General features: G+C 36.5%; 1 protein-coding gene across 4 annotated transcripts in view; it reads left to right on the top strand.

Annotated features, from left to right (window-relative positions):
• The first annotated feature begins 324 nt into the window (after positions 1–324).
• Positions 325–15,888, top strand: part of Ekar (Eye-enriched kainate receptor) — a 648,003-nt gene continuing 632,439 nt past the window's right edge. The window contains exons 1-6 of one of the 4 annotated variants that reach the window (XM_017242890.3): positions 610–854; positions 1,449–1,472; positions 1,533–1,599; positions 1,653–1,747; positions 1,808–2,041; positions 8,342–8,630. In XM_017242890.3, coding sequence (XP_017098379.2) covers positions 782–854; positions 1,449–1,472; positions 1,533–1,599; positions 1,653–1,747; positions 1,808–2,041; positions 8,342–8,415 — 567 coding nt within the window. In that variant the 5' untranslated portion in view covers positions 610–781 and the 3' untranslated portion in view covers positions 8,416–8,630. Of the gene's footprint in view, positions 498–609; positions 855–1,448; positions 1,473–1,532; positions 1,600–1,652; positions 1,748–1,807; positions 2,042–8,341; positions 8,631–15,888 lie in introns of those variants that run through there. The other 3 variants (XM_070282458.1, XM_070282460.1, XM_070282459.1) reach the window with 3 other exon arrangements.

The following is a 15,888-nucleotide window of genomic DNA, read 5'->3' as shown; positions in this document are numbered from 1 at the left end:
CAGTTTATATTACACATTTTGGGCTCGACTGTTTCACACTTTCGGCTAATAAAAGTTAGACTGAATCCACATTTCCACGGATTCCACATTTATAGAACTGTCACAAACATGTAATGTTTGGTATGTCACAAACATGTAACATACAAGGTATGTAATACAAGGTATGTAATACAAGGTATGTAATACATACCTTGAAGATATTAAAAAGACAAAATTTTAAAAAACTCAATAAAAATTGTAAATTTCTGAGGAACTCGAAATTAATGCGCGCAAAAAGAAAGAATTTAGATGTGTTTTTCCGTTCACAGCTGTTGATCAGCTGATCTTAGGAATATATATCAACGCTTTTTTAAATTTAAAAATTTTATATAAATTCCGTTAGCAAGACCGAATTACCCACTGTGAATTGATTCACAATCCACTAAAGGACTTCTTAAATCAGTTGTTTTTCGATCTCAGTACTAGGCTTATAACAGAATCTTTGGAAATGGTATTTGGTAAAAATATGAACTTTGGTATTTTTGAAGATAGAGACTTAAGTTTGTTTTGGAATTTTTTTTTACTCAAATTATGAAATTGGTTATGAATTGGTTTTATTATGAAATTCTCAAATGAATCGGTCCACAGAAAATCTCCAAAATCCACAAAGGACTTCTTAAATTTGTTTTCAACATTGTCAATTTTTAAATTCCATTTCAAATAAATTTTAGAAGGAACTGTAGTGCCTAACTTCAAAATATACGTTGACTCTGGAAAAAATAATTGTTTTTAGTCGTCAAAAATGTTTATCGATCTCAGTACTAGGCTTATAACAGAACATTTGGAAGTGGTATTTCGTAAAAATACCATCTTTGGTAATTTTTAAGATATAGGCTTGGGGTTTTTTTTGGAATTTTTTTATTCTAATATATTGGTTTTATTATGAAATTCTCAAAAGAATCGGTCAAATCTAGCCTTTGCGATATATATCGGATTTTAACGGCAAAGAAATTTTAACTTTAGCTCCCCTGAAGTAAGCTTTTCTTACTGGTTTTAATTTAGTATTATTTATATATTGAATTTATTATTTATTTATTATTAAAGTAAAATGGATACTACAGATTTACTACTTTAAAAATAACACATTTGCTTTTTGCTCAAATAGTTTTTGTGATATTTTGTTTATTTTCTTTTAAGACACTTTGATAAAGTGTTTTATTGAATATTCAATAAAAAATAGTGTGCTTACTGTGCCAAGAACCTAATATAAATTTGTAATGGAAGAATTAAATTTGTAAGGCTATTCTTTTAAATTTTTCTTGGATTTTTTCTTTCTGTGCATGCAGTTGTCCGGCTTCAAAAAAATATAAGGATGGAAAAGATTTTTTCTACCTTTAAAGCTTTAGTATTCATTATGTATTTCAAAGTGATGGTTTTACTTATTCCTTATTTTTTTACGGTTGTTGAAGGTGTACCTCCTATTATACGAGTTGGTAATATTCTTAGCAGTAGACATAAAAAATAAAAAAAATCAATATGTTATGAATTTTAAGGTGCCCTATTTCCAAAGCAGATGGTCAAAAATGGTGCTGAGTTAGCTTTCAGATACGCAATTCATAGGTATATATATTATTTAATATTATTGTTTGAAGAAAATATTTTAATATTTGTAGGTTGAACCGGGACTCAAGTCTATTACCTGAGACAATCATCGAATACGATGTTGAATACGTAAACCAACTTGATTCTTTTGAAACAGTCCAAAAAAGTAAGATCATGTCAAAAAATTATTTATTTTTTAATGAAAAGACTGTAAACTCATTTACAGTATGCAAACTTATTCACAGTGGAGTCCAAGCCGTTTTTTGTCCAACCGACTCAACTTTAGCTACTCACATTCATTCTATATGTGATGCCCTTGATATTCCAGATATCGGTCGCTCCCCTCATGACTTTTCTATCAACATTTATCCGTCAAGACAGTTCGTAAATCAGGCATTTATTGATCTTATAAACTATCTAAATTGGACTCGTTTCGGAATTTTACATGAAAAAAAATATGGTAAGAAGAAAGCAAGTACTAAATACTTAATAAAAACTAAGATACTTTTTATACCCGGTACTTTTAGAGTACAAGGGTATATTTTATTCGTATAAATGTAATTACAGTGATAACGAATCATCTCCTCCGACCCCATAAAGTAGATATATTCTTGATCAGCATCAACAGCCGAATCGATATAGCCATGTCTGTCTGTACGTTCGTGGAGATCCGCCACGGAGATTCCTAAAATGCCCACGCTTTTCAAGATTGTTTTAAATTTTTTCCATGCCATTTTTTGCTTCTACAAATCGTAAATTTCTGTAGCATCAGGACAGGATTTTGAAAAAATTTGTATGCCTTTCTATATATATAGTTTATTCTTATCTGAAATCAAGTTTTTGTCCAGATCGACCGATTTCTAGAGAAGATATTCCAGATATCGGTCGCTCCACACATAACTTCTCTATCAACATTTATCTGTCAAGATAGTAGAGCCTTGGCGATACATCGACGATACATCGAGGTTTTCGAAAATAAATAAAACATCGATACGATGTTTTCAACAGTAATCTCAACATCGATGTATCGATGTTTTTCTTTCAACTATCGTTGCTTACCTTCACAAAGAGTACGCGCAAAAAAGAAGCTTAAAGGGTAAGTTTATTTTTAACTTTATTAAAGCTCTGTTCTTTAAAACCATCTGCTGTAGACCAGTTATTATTTTTAAATCGTAACTACGATCTCAATATTGAATAATTAATTTTGTATTTTTATTTTTCTATTATTAGGAAAACAAAATTTTTGTTAAATTGTCTGGAACAATAAAATACGTTATTTTGTTTTAAATATGTCTTTTAAAATAATCGGGTAAAAAAATGCCTATATATGCTTTGATGTATCGATGTATTGTGGTTCAAAACATCGAATACTTCGATTTTACCAGCATCGATGTTTTAAAACATCGAAGTTTGCCAAATTCGATGTTTTCAAGGCTCTACAAGACAGTTGAGGGCAGTACAAATACCGGTTCCCATACAAACGGGCTATTAAAAGTGGATCTCGAAGACTAAACGCATACGACATTTTAATTAGTTTTTGAATTTGAATTGGTATAAATATTAAAGTTAAATATTGAATTTTTTACCTCTAAGTAGTTATCTCTAATATATGTAGTATAAAAGCTTACAGTGGAGCTGTAGCGAAAGCTCATATTCGCTCTTATGCAAATAATGAAGGCTAATGACAATGTAGGCTTAAGGTTTATAAAATATAGCGATGTATAACGTTTAAAAGAGAGCACCTATTGTATATTTTTCGTTTTTAATATTTAGCAGACACATTTGATTTTTTATTTTTGGATTTATGTGAGATATTAACATAGAACCCAAAACAGAAATCTTATTCCAGCACAAGTTTGTTAATATTTTTTGAAACAAGAAAGGAAAGCTAACTTCGAGCGGAGCCGAAGTTGATATACCCTTGCAGTTAAAACCGGATATATATGGCAAACATCGGATAAAGTTGCCCGATCCTTATGAGAATATAATAATATAACCCAATTTATTATATTACAAAATCTAAAAAAAATCCCAAATCTCTATCTTCAAAAAAACTAAAGTAAAGTAAAGTAAGTAAAAACTAACTAAAGTATTTTTACCAAAAACCATTTCCGATCGTTCAGTTATATGGCAGCTATAAAATATAGTCGGCCGATCCATATGAAATTTGGCATGTCGTATTATTTTGCCAAAAATAGCTCTCATGTAATGCTCTCATAAACTCTTTTACTCTAAAAACATCAAAGTTTTACCATTTCCGATCAATCAGCTATATGGCAGCTATAGGATATAGTTGGCCGATCTATTCCGACTTATATAGTGCGTGCGAAGGAAAGAAGGGTGTGTGCTAAGTTTCAAGACGATAGCTTTAAAACTGAAAAACTAGTTTGCGTAGAAACAGACAGACAGACAGACGGACATGCTCATATCAACTCAGGTGGTGATCCTGATCAATTGAACGAGTAACGAGTAACTGAACGATCGGAAACGACCCAACTTTCGTGTTTTTGAAGATAGAAAGCTGAAACTTAGTACAGATTCTATTTTTGGTCAGTTGATCTAACCTACCAAATTTCATTAGGTTTGGCCGACTATATCTTATAGCTGCCATATAACTGAACGATCGGAAATGGTCTTTGATAGATATATCAACTTTCGTATTTTTGAAGATTGAAGCTTGGGACTTTATTTTTAGATTTTATTGTAATTAATTAGTTTTATTATGATGTAAGGATCGGCCAACTATATCCGATGTTTGAGATTGTATATCCGGTTTTAGCTGCAAGGGTATATCAACTTCGGCTCCGCCCGAAGTTAGCTTTCCTTTCTTGTTCTTAATAAAAAAATTTAGAATAATTAGAATTTTAGAATACACTTTAGAATAATTTTATTATGGGTATTATTATTATTATATGTTCCCCCTGCCTATAGAATAAATTTTGCTACAGCTAAGGAATTAGCTAAAATTTTCACTCTTAATCTCTTTGCTGCTTTACTAAATAAAAACAACTTCTCCTCAAAAAAAAAACTAGTTATATCAAAACATACTTAGAATTTAAAGACATTTTCGATTCTTTAACCTATGTTGATTCTTCATTCTCTAAGCCTCGGTTTTTAACCTTTGATTCGAGTTTTGTAAGGGTTCTTGCCAAAACAAGAAATCTAGCAGCCCTGACGTGGTAGACAATCTTTTTAAAGAAAAGCATAGTTTATTAACTAGTCAAAACTTTGAAATTATTTACACGGATAATTCTAATAGAGATAATTTCACGGGGTGTTCTTTTTACCATGTCAATAGTAACACAACTAAAAGTTTTTATATCAATCGCATTGTGGCTGAAATACTCCGAAAAATTGATAACAATATATTGTTTATTCGACTCCATCATACTCCGAGCCATTTGAATATCAAAGGAAATGAAGTTGCTGACTCTGCTGCTAAAAACCCCAATAACTTGGGATCCTGTATAAATATCAGATACACGATCAATAATGCTAAAACTCACATCATCAACAGAATTAAAACTGTTTGGGAGCGCGACTATAATTCCTTTTGCATAGAAAGGAATAAAGGAGACTGTCCATATACCTTACTTAAACTATGGTTCCAATCTGAAAACTGCAATCTATATATTGCAGATCAAGCAAAATAATAGAATCATCAGCTGTTATTGTTTTGATTAATACACCCTATACAAATAAAAAGTCCATGACCAAACTGCGATTGCAATTTCAATACAATAGAACCATTTCACACATAATTTTAATTTGTTTCAAATACCATAATATTCGCAGGAACTCCCCGTTTTTTCTCAAATTCGATAACATTTATCGATTTTTTATCAAGAATTAGTTGAAAATTACAGCTCAATAACTAGTTTCATTGAAATGGCTAATATAGATTTATAAGATACTTTTTATACCCTTGCAGAGGGTATTATAATTTTGTCCAAAAGTGTGCAACGCAGTGAAGGAGACATCTCCGACCCTATAAAGTATATATATTCTTGATCAGGATCACCTCCTGAGTTGATATGAGCATGTCCGTCTGTCTGTCCGTCTGTCTGTTTCTACGCAAACTAGTCTCTCAGCTTTAAAGCTATCGACTTGAAACTTTGCACACACCCTTCTTTCCTTTGCACGCAGTATATAAGTCGGAACGGCCGACTATATCCTATAGCTGCCATATAACTGATTGATCGGAACTGGTATAACTTCGGTGTTTTTAGAGTGAGAGAGTTCACATTTTACATGAGCGCTATTTTTGGCAAAATAATACGACATGCAAAATTTTGTAAGAATCGGCCGACTATATCCTATAGCTGCCATATAACTGAACGATCGGAAATGACCCAACTTTCGTGTTTTTGAAGATAGAAAGCTGGAACTTGGTACAGATTATATTTTTGGTCAGTTAATCTGGCTTACCAAATTTCATAACGATCGGCCAACTATATCTTATAGCTGTCATATAACTGAACGATCGGAAATTGTTTTTGGTAGAAATACCAACTTTGGTATTTTTGAAGATAGAAGTTTGGGACTTTTTTTTAGATTTTGTATTGTAATAAATTGGATTATATATTCATATTCCCATAAGGATCGGCCAACTATATCCGATGTTTGCAATATAAATTCGGTTTTAACTGCAAGGGTATATAAACTTCGGCTTCGCCCGAATTTTGCTTTCCTTTCTTGTTACATCTTAACTTCTTTAACAACTCTCATATCATGTCACTGGATATAATTATAACTATAACAACCAGCATGTGCATATACAGTAGCGGACAATGAAATCCGGACAGGCAGAAAATACTACTTTTTCAGTTTTTTTTCAGCCAGCGTTTACTTTATAAAGTAAATTGGTTTCAAATCGGTGTTCTTTTAAATGTCATTTTGTTTTATTTGGAAATAAAACGTATAAACGTATAAAACGTACTTAAATATTCAATGAAATTAACAAAAATGTAGGCAACCAAAAAAAAATTTTTTTTTTTACTATTTCTAGGTAACAAAAATTTCTTGAAATTATTTCTAGCTTAGTATTTAACGTATTCAAAAATAATTTAGTTTTGGTTCTTTCGTATTTAGTTGGTCTTCCTTGAGTTTCAAATACGGCCTTTATTCTTGATGGCATAAAATCTACCAAGTGTTCGTTAGTTTTCTTAATTATGTCTTTATAACAGACACTTTCGAATATAACTTTAATGTTTTTAGAGTTAGAGAGTTCAAATTTTGTATGAATATCATTTTTGGCAAAATAATATGACACAAAATTTCACTATATCCTATAGCTGCTAATAACTTTACATTCGGAAATGACCCAATTGTCGTATTTTTAAAGATAGAAAGATTTCTTAATTGTGTCTTTATAACAGACACACTGTTTCCACTGTTAAATTAAATTCTCGTATTTTTTGGGTTTGTTTTTATGTATATTAACTTTTAAAATAGGACAACAATATTGAATCGGATAGAAATCAGGACCAGGCCAGTCTAATGTTAATATTCGATTTTTTTGCAAATAACTTATTGCCTAAATTTAAAAAAAAAATACTGGAAATTTAAAATTTTATTCGTTTAAACAAATCCTTAAAGAATTAAAAAAATATATATCCCTTTTTTTTTGCACGGTAGCAAGGACCTGAGTCGTCCTGAAAGATTGTGTTTCGGGCATGAGAAAGATGCTCCTTCATTGAGGGTAGAAGGTGACGATTCAGAACACCTTAGAACAACATTCACAGTTCCATCAATTTATGCCAAATCACCAACGACATAGTAAGAAAAGTACCCCCGGACCATTCGGCATGCTCTTTGCCTGACCTTTCGCCGTATTATTTTTAATACGCAATTATTTTTGAAGCGTTTGTCGCGTTTGGGGCGCACCTAGCTCATACTATTGTAAGACAGATGGATTATTTTGGTGCCGTTACAAAAAATGTCGTTTCGGCAATCATGTACAATCCAAGATTCGTCCATTTTGACCCACTGTAGCCTTTTCTGGAGCATTTTTGCGGTCAAGACTGGGTTTTTCGCTGTTCGCCGGCCATGAAGTCCTGCCTCCTCAATGTGCCTTCGAACGGTTCGAGTTCTTATTTTGACTCCTTTCATCTGGAAAAACATACTTCTTACATTTTCTGCTGATTTGAAACGATCAGTCATGCCTAATCGTGAAAGGATTCGATTCTTGTGGATCCTTGGCAAATGCTTTAGAGTTCTGGTTTTCTCAAAATTTTGTAGGAAATCTTCAAAAGAAGACTTAAAAAATCAAACGTTACAGCTTATTCCTCGGAAGCTTAAGATTTTCGATTGTAAGGCCAATATGGCCCCTTGAAAATTTTCAATCATTTTCGATATATTTAAAAAAATAATTTTTTTTATATTATAAGAAATTTAATAATTTAAAAAATGCTTTCAGATCATGAAAGCTAAATACCTTCCGGATATAACGAAAAAATTTCAGCTTGATATAACAACACGCGCTCCTACCACACTAAGGCAAAGTTCACATTTAGTGGATTATTTTGGTGTCGTTACAAAAAATGACGTTTCGTTACAAAAATTACGTACTTAGGTGTCCGGATTTCATTGTCCGCTACTGTATGTATTAACACGGTTGACTATAAATAGTTGACTATCGCATCATTCTTCATTATCGTTTATTTTTCATCAACATCACCAAGACTCAAGTCATATTAACATAAATAATTTGTTTGCATTGTCATAACAAGTATCTTGAAATTTTTAATTTCGCCCATAGGCGTTGGCGTTTACCCGTCTTCACGGGACGGCCAAGGAATTATTCCCCCTCTTTTGAGCTGGGAAGTAACTTAATATTCAAAAAAAAAATTATATAAATTACATTTTCAGTACAAGCCAAAACAATTCAAGGATCTCAAGAATCAGAACGGTGAAAAGGAGGGAATGTAAAGACCAGGAGTCTAGCCGCGAGGCAGCACAGTGGGCGATTTGTTCTCGTTAGCGGCTTTTAATTAATAACTTCTAAACTAAAATATATGTCTTCAGTCGGTTTTTTTTTTCAAACTATTTTTTTTTTTAACAAAAAAACCTTTTTTTAATGCATAATTTCTTTTTACGTCTATTTTTTTTTTTTAACTTTAATTAGCATATTTCATAAATAATCTTTTTTTTAAAAAAGGCTAAAATGTTATTTGAAATTATCAGGATGAGAGAGAGGCATATCCATATGCTTTGTTTAAGCAAACTCATAACATTAGCGTCCATAATAATTGTTTTAGTAAAAGAAATTGCAGACCCATTTGACACTGAAGTTATCAAAGAAGAAAGGGGTCGGAAGAAACTAATAAGGCATTTAACACATCTTCCATGGTATTTATCCTGCAATTTTTTTTTTTGTATTGCTTTCGCCAATGTGTGATGTGTTAAAAAAAAAAAACTAGTGGATAGTTGTTTTAAATAAATAAGTGTCACGCAAATTAGCTCAATGAACAACGATCCAAATGTGTCACAAAGCCAAACACGGACCGAAATGAATCGCTACATTTAAATTAAGCGCAAGCTTAGCCCGCAAAGTAATCCGGCAGGCAATAGATAAAACAAAAATAACCCGCGACGAGAAGATCGACGAAGAACCAGGCAGATCTAGTAGCAACAGATTTTCCCTACTGGCGGAGGTTGAGGAAAACCAAACAGCGCAAGACACCGAGACACCGCAAAAAACGCAGCCCCCTCTAATCTACATCAGGAAAAAAAGCTCGAACCACTTGGTCAACCAAATTGTGCCGTGGATCGGGAACGGTAACAACATTCATGTTGTCTCGCTTGTTAAAAGCAACATCTTTGAAATAATGGTGCATACAAAGACAGACGAGCAAAAAAGGGCTTCGCAGCAAAGAATGTTATTAAACTCTTTAAGATCTATCTCCAGCCAGAAAGCAGGTATTTGAAGAAGAACAAAGTCCACCCAATTTACAAGCAGCTATATCTTTTGCAACACAGAATTACTGTAGAAGAGCCACATAAACGCAACGTTTCAGTGCAATGCACTAATTGCCAAAGTCTAATTACACTACGTCAATACTGCACACTTCGGGGACGCCCACAGCTCTGCTCACGGCACTAAAAACAAGGAAGACAGTACCGTGAAGAAATGTGGAAACGGCGGAGGCAATCATACGGCAAATAAGAGAGGATGTGTGGTGTACAAAGAGTTAAAGAGTTGCATGCGACAAGCGACCGCAACGTGCAATCAAAATCCACAGAATGTGTACATTGCATCAACAACTACGTCAGATGTCTTCTTCGCCCAAACACCACGAACGGCTTCTCCTACGCCGATGCTCTATGATCTGGAATGGAAAATCAAATTAACCCTCTAATACCCAAGAGTGCCTCAAAGCACTTATTATATAATTTGTATTATCTAAAAAATGAAACAATTTTTAATAATTTGAATTATATTTGTCAGCTTACAATAAAATTGTGAACTTATAAGTGGAAGCTTTCATAGCTCTCCGAAGCTTTAAAACGGTACTTTTTCTGTGTTGTTTACATCCATCATGCATTCGCGCGCAAAAATTGCTGTGAGATGCGTAGTGTGTTTATGTTAATTAATAAAAGTGAAATAACTTCAAATCAGCCAAATAAAAATTATTTTTCTTGAAGGTAAGATATTATATTATCCAAATCAAGTTGTATATATGCAACTTTATACAAAAAGTGCGTTGCAGCGGTGAAATTGTGATAAGTGCCTTGAGGCACTGTTGGGACACCACGCGACCTTTTACAAACACCGCTTTTTTCACAACTGCATGCAATTTTTGTGTTTTTTTCTGTTTATTAAATGGTTTCTCATTGAAGACAAACCGAAATGGCAGGTCGAATGCATAGACGGTTTAAATTATCCGAGTTGACCGATGAACAGTTGCTGGATTTGTTCAATGATGTTGACGAGGAACTCTTGGGTAATTCTAGTGATGACGATGAAGACAGCTTGGATTTAGCAGAATCACTTAACGCGGCATTAGAGGACGCCGAAACCATTTCATTTATAAACAATAGCGGAGATAATGTCAAGGAAAACGTACAGCAGCTAGAAAATACCAAAAATCCTGTAAAGAGACCTCGTTCACCACTGCCGACAATTGAATATTCAGTGTGTACATTTGAGCCTTCTTCTGGTGGTTTTAATTGTGCCGGTAAGAAATCTAAGTCATAAAGTGGTACTCAAATAAGTAATTAATTTATGAACAGGTGTTGAATTAATAAACAAGGTGCCAACTAAGGTAACATGGAGGCAGCAGTCGATGCAGTTACATGTCAACGACATAGCTTTTCGGAGCGATTCTTCACTCCCAGACAGTATAAAGGAACTTGCAACACCTTTGCAGATTTTCTGTTACTTCTTCGATTCACAGATTATGAATATGATTGTTGAAGAAACCATTCGGTCAGCACTAACGAAAAACACAAACAATCAATTCAAATTCAGCGTTGACGATGCCCATCACTACATTGGAATTTTAATTTACATGTCAATTTATCGATACCCTAATATAAAAAGCTACTGGGGTATAAATGCATTTGGACCTATAAAACACACCATGTCGCGAAACAAGTTTGAGGAAATCAAAAAATACTTCTCACTGCGGGATGAGAGCAAGCGAATCCAGAAAGGTGAGCCAGGATACGATTCACTGTATCGCACGCGTACGTTTTTAGATCACCTTAACCAGAGGTTTGACTTCGTGCCAAAGCAAGCACGACTTTGCGTCGATGAACAAATGTGCAGCACAAAAATGAGATACCACCTTCGGCAGTATATTCCTAATAAGCCTCATAAGTGGGGTATTAAGCTGTTTGTGTTGTGCGACTCATTTGGTTATGCCTACCGGTTTGAAATTTATAGTGGTGCAGGTGACAACTTTATCTTGCCTGCTCATCCAGATCTTGGACCTTCGGCAAACATTGTTGTACGCCTGACAAAAACGGTAGAAAGTTTCAAAAACTACATCATTTATTTTGACAACTTTTACACTTCTTTACCGTTGATGGTTTATCTGCGTGCTAAAGGGATATATAGCCTAGGAATAGTGCGTGTTAATCGCATTCCAAATTGCAAGCTTCCGAATGACATTTCGATCAGGGAACAGCCAAGAGGTTTTTCGACTGAGTATGTCGGTTCGTCATATGGCATCGATATAACAAATGTGTTATGGAAAGACAATAAAGCCGTTTGCTTGCTATCAACTTATGTTGGTATTAAGCCATTTTTGAAATTAAATGCAAATGAAGGAATAGCAAAGATAGCTCGTTATGACAAGAAATCTAAAAGACATATTGAGGTTGATTGTCCCCAAATTATTCGGGAATATAATGCCCACATGGGCGGTGTTGACCTCATGGATGGGCTTATGGGTCGTTATCATATTCGAGCAAAAACACAAGATGCAATGACACGAATTTTTTACCATTTGGTTCATATTTTTTTTTTTTTTTTTTTGTAACGTTGCTTTTATTTCTTGAATCTTCTCTTTGCGAGACTAACAAGAGGTGTATCAAATCTTATATTTTTAACTTAACTAACAGTCATATTGACTGATACGGAGTTAGACGGCCCTAAAAATCGATTGCTGGGTTGGGAGGTCGTTGCGTCTCAGGCGGGATACGCTAGAAACCCGAGTCAATCCCCGAGCGAGAAAATTTGGGTGCGAAGACAGTTTTTCTTTGTATGATTCTTTTTGCTTCTGGATTTCGTCTTTCACTGCGAGGATGCCCAGATCCCGGTGGATGTTTTCGTTGCGAACATACCAAGGTGCCCCTGTGATAGTTCTCAGGATTTTTGATTGTGCGCGCTGTATGATGTCTATGTTGCTGCTGCTCGCGTTCCCCCACAGCTGGGAGCCATACGTCCAGATTGGCTTTAGGACTGAATTGTACAGTAGTAACTTGTAGTCCAGGCACAGTGGCGATCGTGAGTTTATGATCCAGTGGAGGCTGCTGGCTTTCAGTTTTAGATGCATCTTTTTGCATTCGATGTGCTTACGCCAGGTAAGTCGTCTATCAAGGTGAACGCCAAGGTACGTTACGTCGTTAGCTTGAGGGATCTGCATACCGTTTAGTAAAAGCGGAGGGCATGTTTGTCTATTAAGAGTAAACGTTATATGTTTGCACTTTTGTTCGTTTATTTTAATGCGCCAGTCGGACAGCCACCTTTCCACTATTGTGAGATGATTAGCCAGTTGGGTTGTTGCCTGCGTTGGGCATCTGGAGCGACTAAGAATAGCGGTATCATCGGCGAACGTTGACGTTGTTAGTTGTGCGCTCGTAGGAATATCCGCAGTATACAAAACATATAGACACGGCCCGAGTGCGCTTCCTTGTGGAACTCCAGCTTCGATGGTGTAGTCGCCCGAAGTAGCTGCGTTGCATCTCACTGAGAATACCCTATTGAAGAGGTATGATTCCAGTAGCTTGTGGGTGTATGTTGGCAAATACGTTTTAATTTTGTGCATGAGTCCGATGAGCCAAACTCGGTCGAAAGCTTGAGATACGTCGAGGAAAATAGCGCTGCAGTATTCTCGTTGTTCGAAGGCTGAGCGTATTTCGGATGTTAATCTGTTCACTTGTTCGATGGTTCCATGGTTTCTTCGAAAGCCAAATTGGTGTGCCGGGATGATATTGCAAGCTTCCAGATGTGGTATTATGCGAGTTAACAAGCATTTTTCAAACAGTTTAGACAAACAAGATAGAAGGCTTATTGGTCTGTATGATGACGGAATTGTGTGGTCTTTTCCAGGCTTCGGTATCATTATAATGATGGATTTCTTCCACTTTTTTGGAAAATAGCCAAGATTAATGATTCCATTAAATAGTTTGCAGACGACCTCTATAGCGCATTTTGGAAGTTCGATCAGCATCTTTGGGGTCAATAGGTCACCACCGGGAGCCTTTTTTGGTTTTAGCCCTCTTATGACTTTTTCGATTTCGTTCGGCCGGAATGGAGGTGCGGCTGGCTGAGGGGAGGACTCTGGCTGAATTACTGGCAGGAGGAATGAATTTGAGGCTGGGTTTGGCTGGAAGACACTTTGGAGATGTGTGGCGAATGTTTCAGCTCGGTCTTCGTTGCTGCGAGCCCAGCATCCCGAAGAGTTTCTTATCGGGGTGGTCGTTTCAATTGGGGCACTAAGATTTGGGTGGGCCCTCCACAGGGGGTACTTTGTGCTTGTTGGCGAGAGATTCTGGATGTACCTCAGCTGTGCATTTTCTTCCTGTTGGTGAAGAGCCTGGTCGAGTGATCGGGTTGCTTCCTTAAGGCGTTGTTTTGAAGCTGGTGATCTGCTGTTTTGCCAATCACGACGCGTGCGCCTCTTTTCTCGCACGAGCTGTTCGATTTGCTGATTAGATTTGAAGTGTTTGTTTCGGTCTACATCTTTCCTATGAGGAGTAGAGATTTTAGCTGCCGCAACGAGTACTTCTTCCAGGGCGCTCGTAGTGTAGTCGATGTCCGATTCCATGTTAAAATCCGGGGCGAGTTCTATGTGGGCACTCACGTACTTTTTGTATTTTAGCCAGTTCGTTTTTGGCGTCGTCAGGGTGTTCGGTTATTTCTGGGCTTTGAAGAAGCGTTAGAAGCACAGGCGAGTGGTCTGATGATAAGTCCGAGACTGCTTTGGCACTTATTAGATTGCGAGGTATGTTTTTTGTCACTGCAAAATCAATAAGGTCTGGGAGCTTTCGTGAGTCTGTTGGCCAGTATGTGGGACTTCCAGGGGAAACGTAGTCCAGTTTATTTTTCACATTTATAATTGCATTGTACAATTGTCTTCCTTTGGGAGTCACTAGACGTGATCCCCAGTGCGTATGCTTGGCGTTGTAGTCTCCTGCGGCTATAAATCGATCCCCAAGTGAATTGTAGAAGTCCATAAATTGTCCTTCCGAGATTGAGAAGCGAGGAGGGCAGTAAACGGCAGCAATTGAAAGGATTCCGTTGCTTGACTGAATTTGTATCGATGTGGCCTGCAAGAAGTTTGTTGCAAACCTTTTGTGAAAATGGTGTTTAATTCGTTCTCTGATTAGAACTCCAGTTCCGCCGTGGGCTTTCCCATCTGGATGATCTGTGCGGTAGATTGTGTAGCCTCTTATATGAAAGTTGTATTTGCTTGTAAGATGCGTTTCCACCAGTAGCATAACGTCAATATGGTTTTCGGTCAAGAATTGTGACAATTCTAGTTTATGCCGTGAGACACCATTGGCGTTCCACATTGATATTCGTAGCGCCTGCATAGATTATTTGGACTGTTGTGCTACGAGCAGCTGTATCACCATGTTCTGGTTTTGAACAAGCGTTTGCATGGTCGTTTTCATGAATGACATAAGCTCCATCATACTTTGTTGGAGGGTAAGCAACATAGTTTCCGTTTTGCTGTGTGGCTGTTCTGGGGCCTGTTGAGCGCTTTGAGAGTTAGGCTGAATTGGAATTTCCCTTCCAGATCGTAGAGCATCGGCATAGGAGAAGCCGTTGGTGGTGTTTAGTGGACCGAATGAGGATCTCGCAGCTTTGGCGAAGAAGACGTCTGGCGTGGTTTTTGACGAAACGTACGCATTCTGTGGATTTTGGTTGCGCGTTGCGGTCGCTTGACGCATGCGACTCTTTAACTCCTTATACACAATACATCCTCTATAGTTTGCCGTATGGCTGCCTCCGCAGTTTCCACATTTCTTCACGGTACTGTCCTTGTTTGTAGTGCAGCAAGCGGACTTGTGGGCGTCCCCGCAGACTACACAGACAGCCCGTAGTGTGCAGTAAGACCTTGTGTGTCCATACTCTTGACAATTAGTGCATTGCACTGGACCGTTACGTTTATGTGGCTCTTCAACGGTGATTTTCCGATGCAAAAGATATTGCAGGTTGTAGATTGGGTGGACTTCGTTCTTCTTCAGCGACCTGCTTTCAGGCTCGAGCTCGACCTTGAAGAGGGGTTGTGGCTTTTTATCTTTATTTAGAATGTTAATAACATTCTTGGCGGCGAAGCCCTTTTCTTTAAGGGCGGTTTTTATTTCCTCGGCGGTAACATCAGGTTCTATTCCCTTTACTACCACTTGTAGGCCCTTACTGCTTTTCAGCTGGTACGTGTAATAGTTTTTCTGTACAGTGTCCAGATATTTTGACACTATTCGGAAGTGCTCTTCAGTCTTGGTTTGCACCTTTGTTTCATGGATGTTCCCCTTGATAAGCGGAACAACATGAAAGTTTTCACCGTTCCCGATCAACGACGCAATTTTGTTGACCAGGGCACTCGAGCTTTTTTCCCTAATATAGATTGG

This window comes from Drosophila bipectinata, chromosome 4, assembly GCF_030179905.1.
Source record: "Drosophila bipectinata strain 14024-0381.07 chromosome 4, DbipHiC1v2, whole genome shotgun sequence".
NCBI lineage: Eukaryota > Metazoa > Arthropoda > Insecta > Diptera > Drosophilidae > Drosophila > Drosophila bipectinata.
This window is presented reverse-complemented; position numbering and strand designations above follow the sequence as displayed.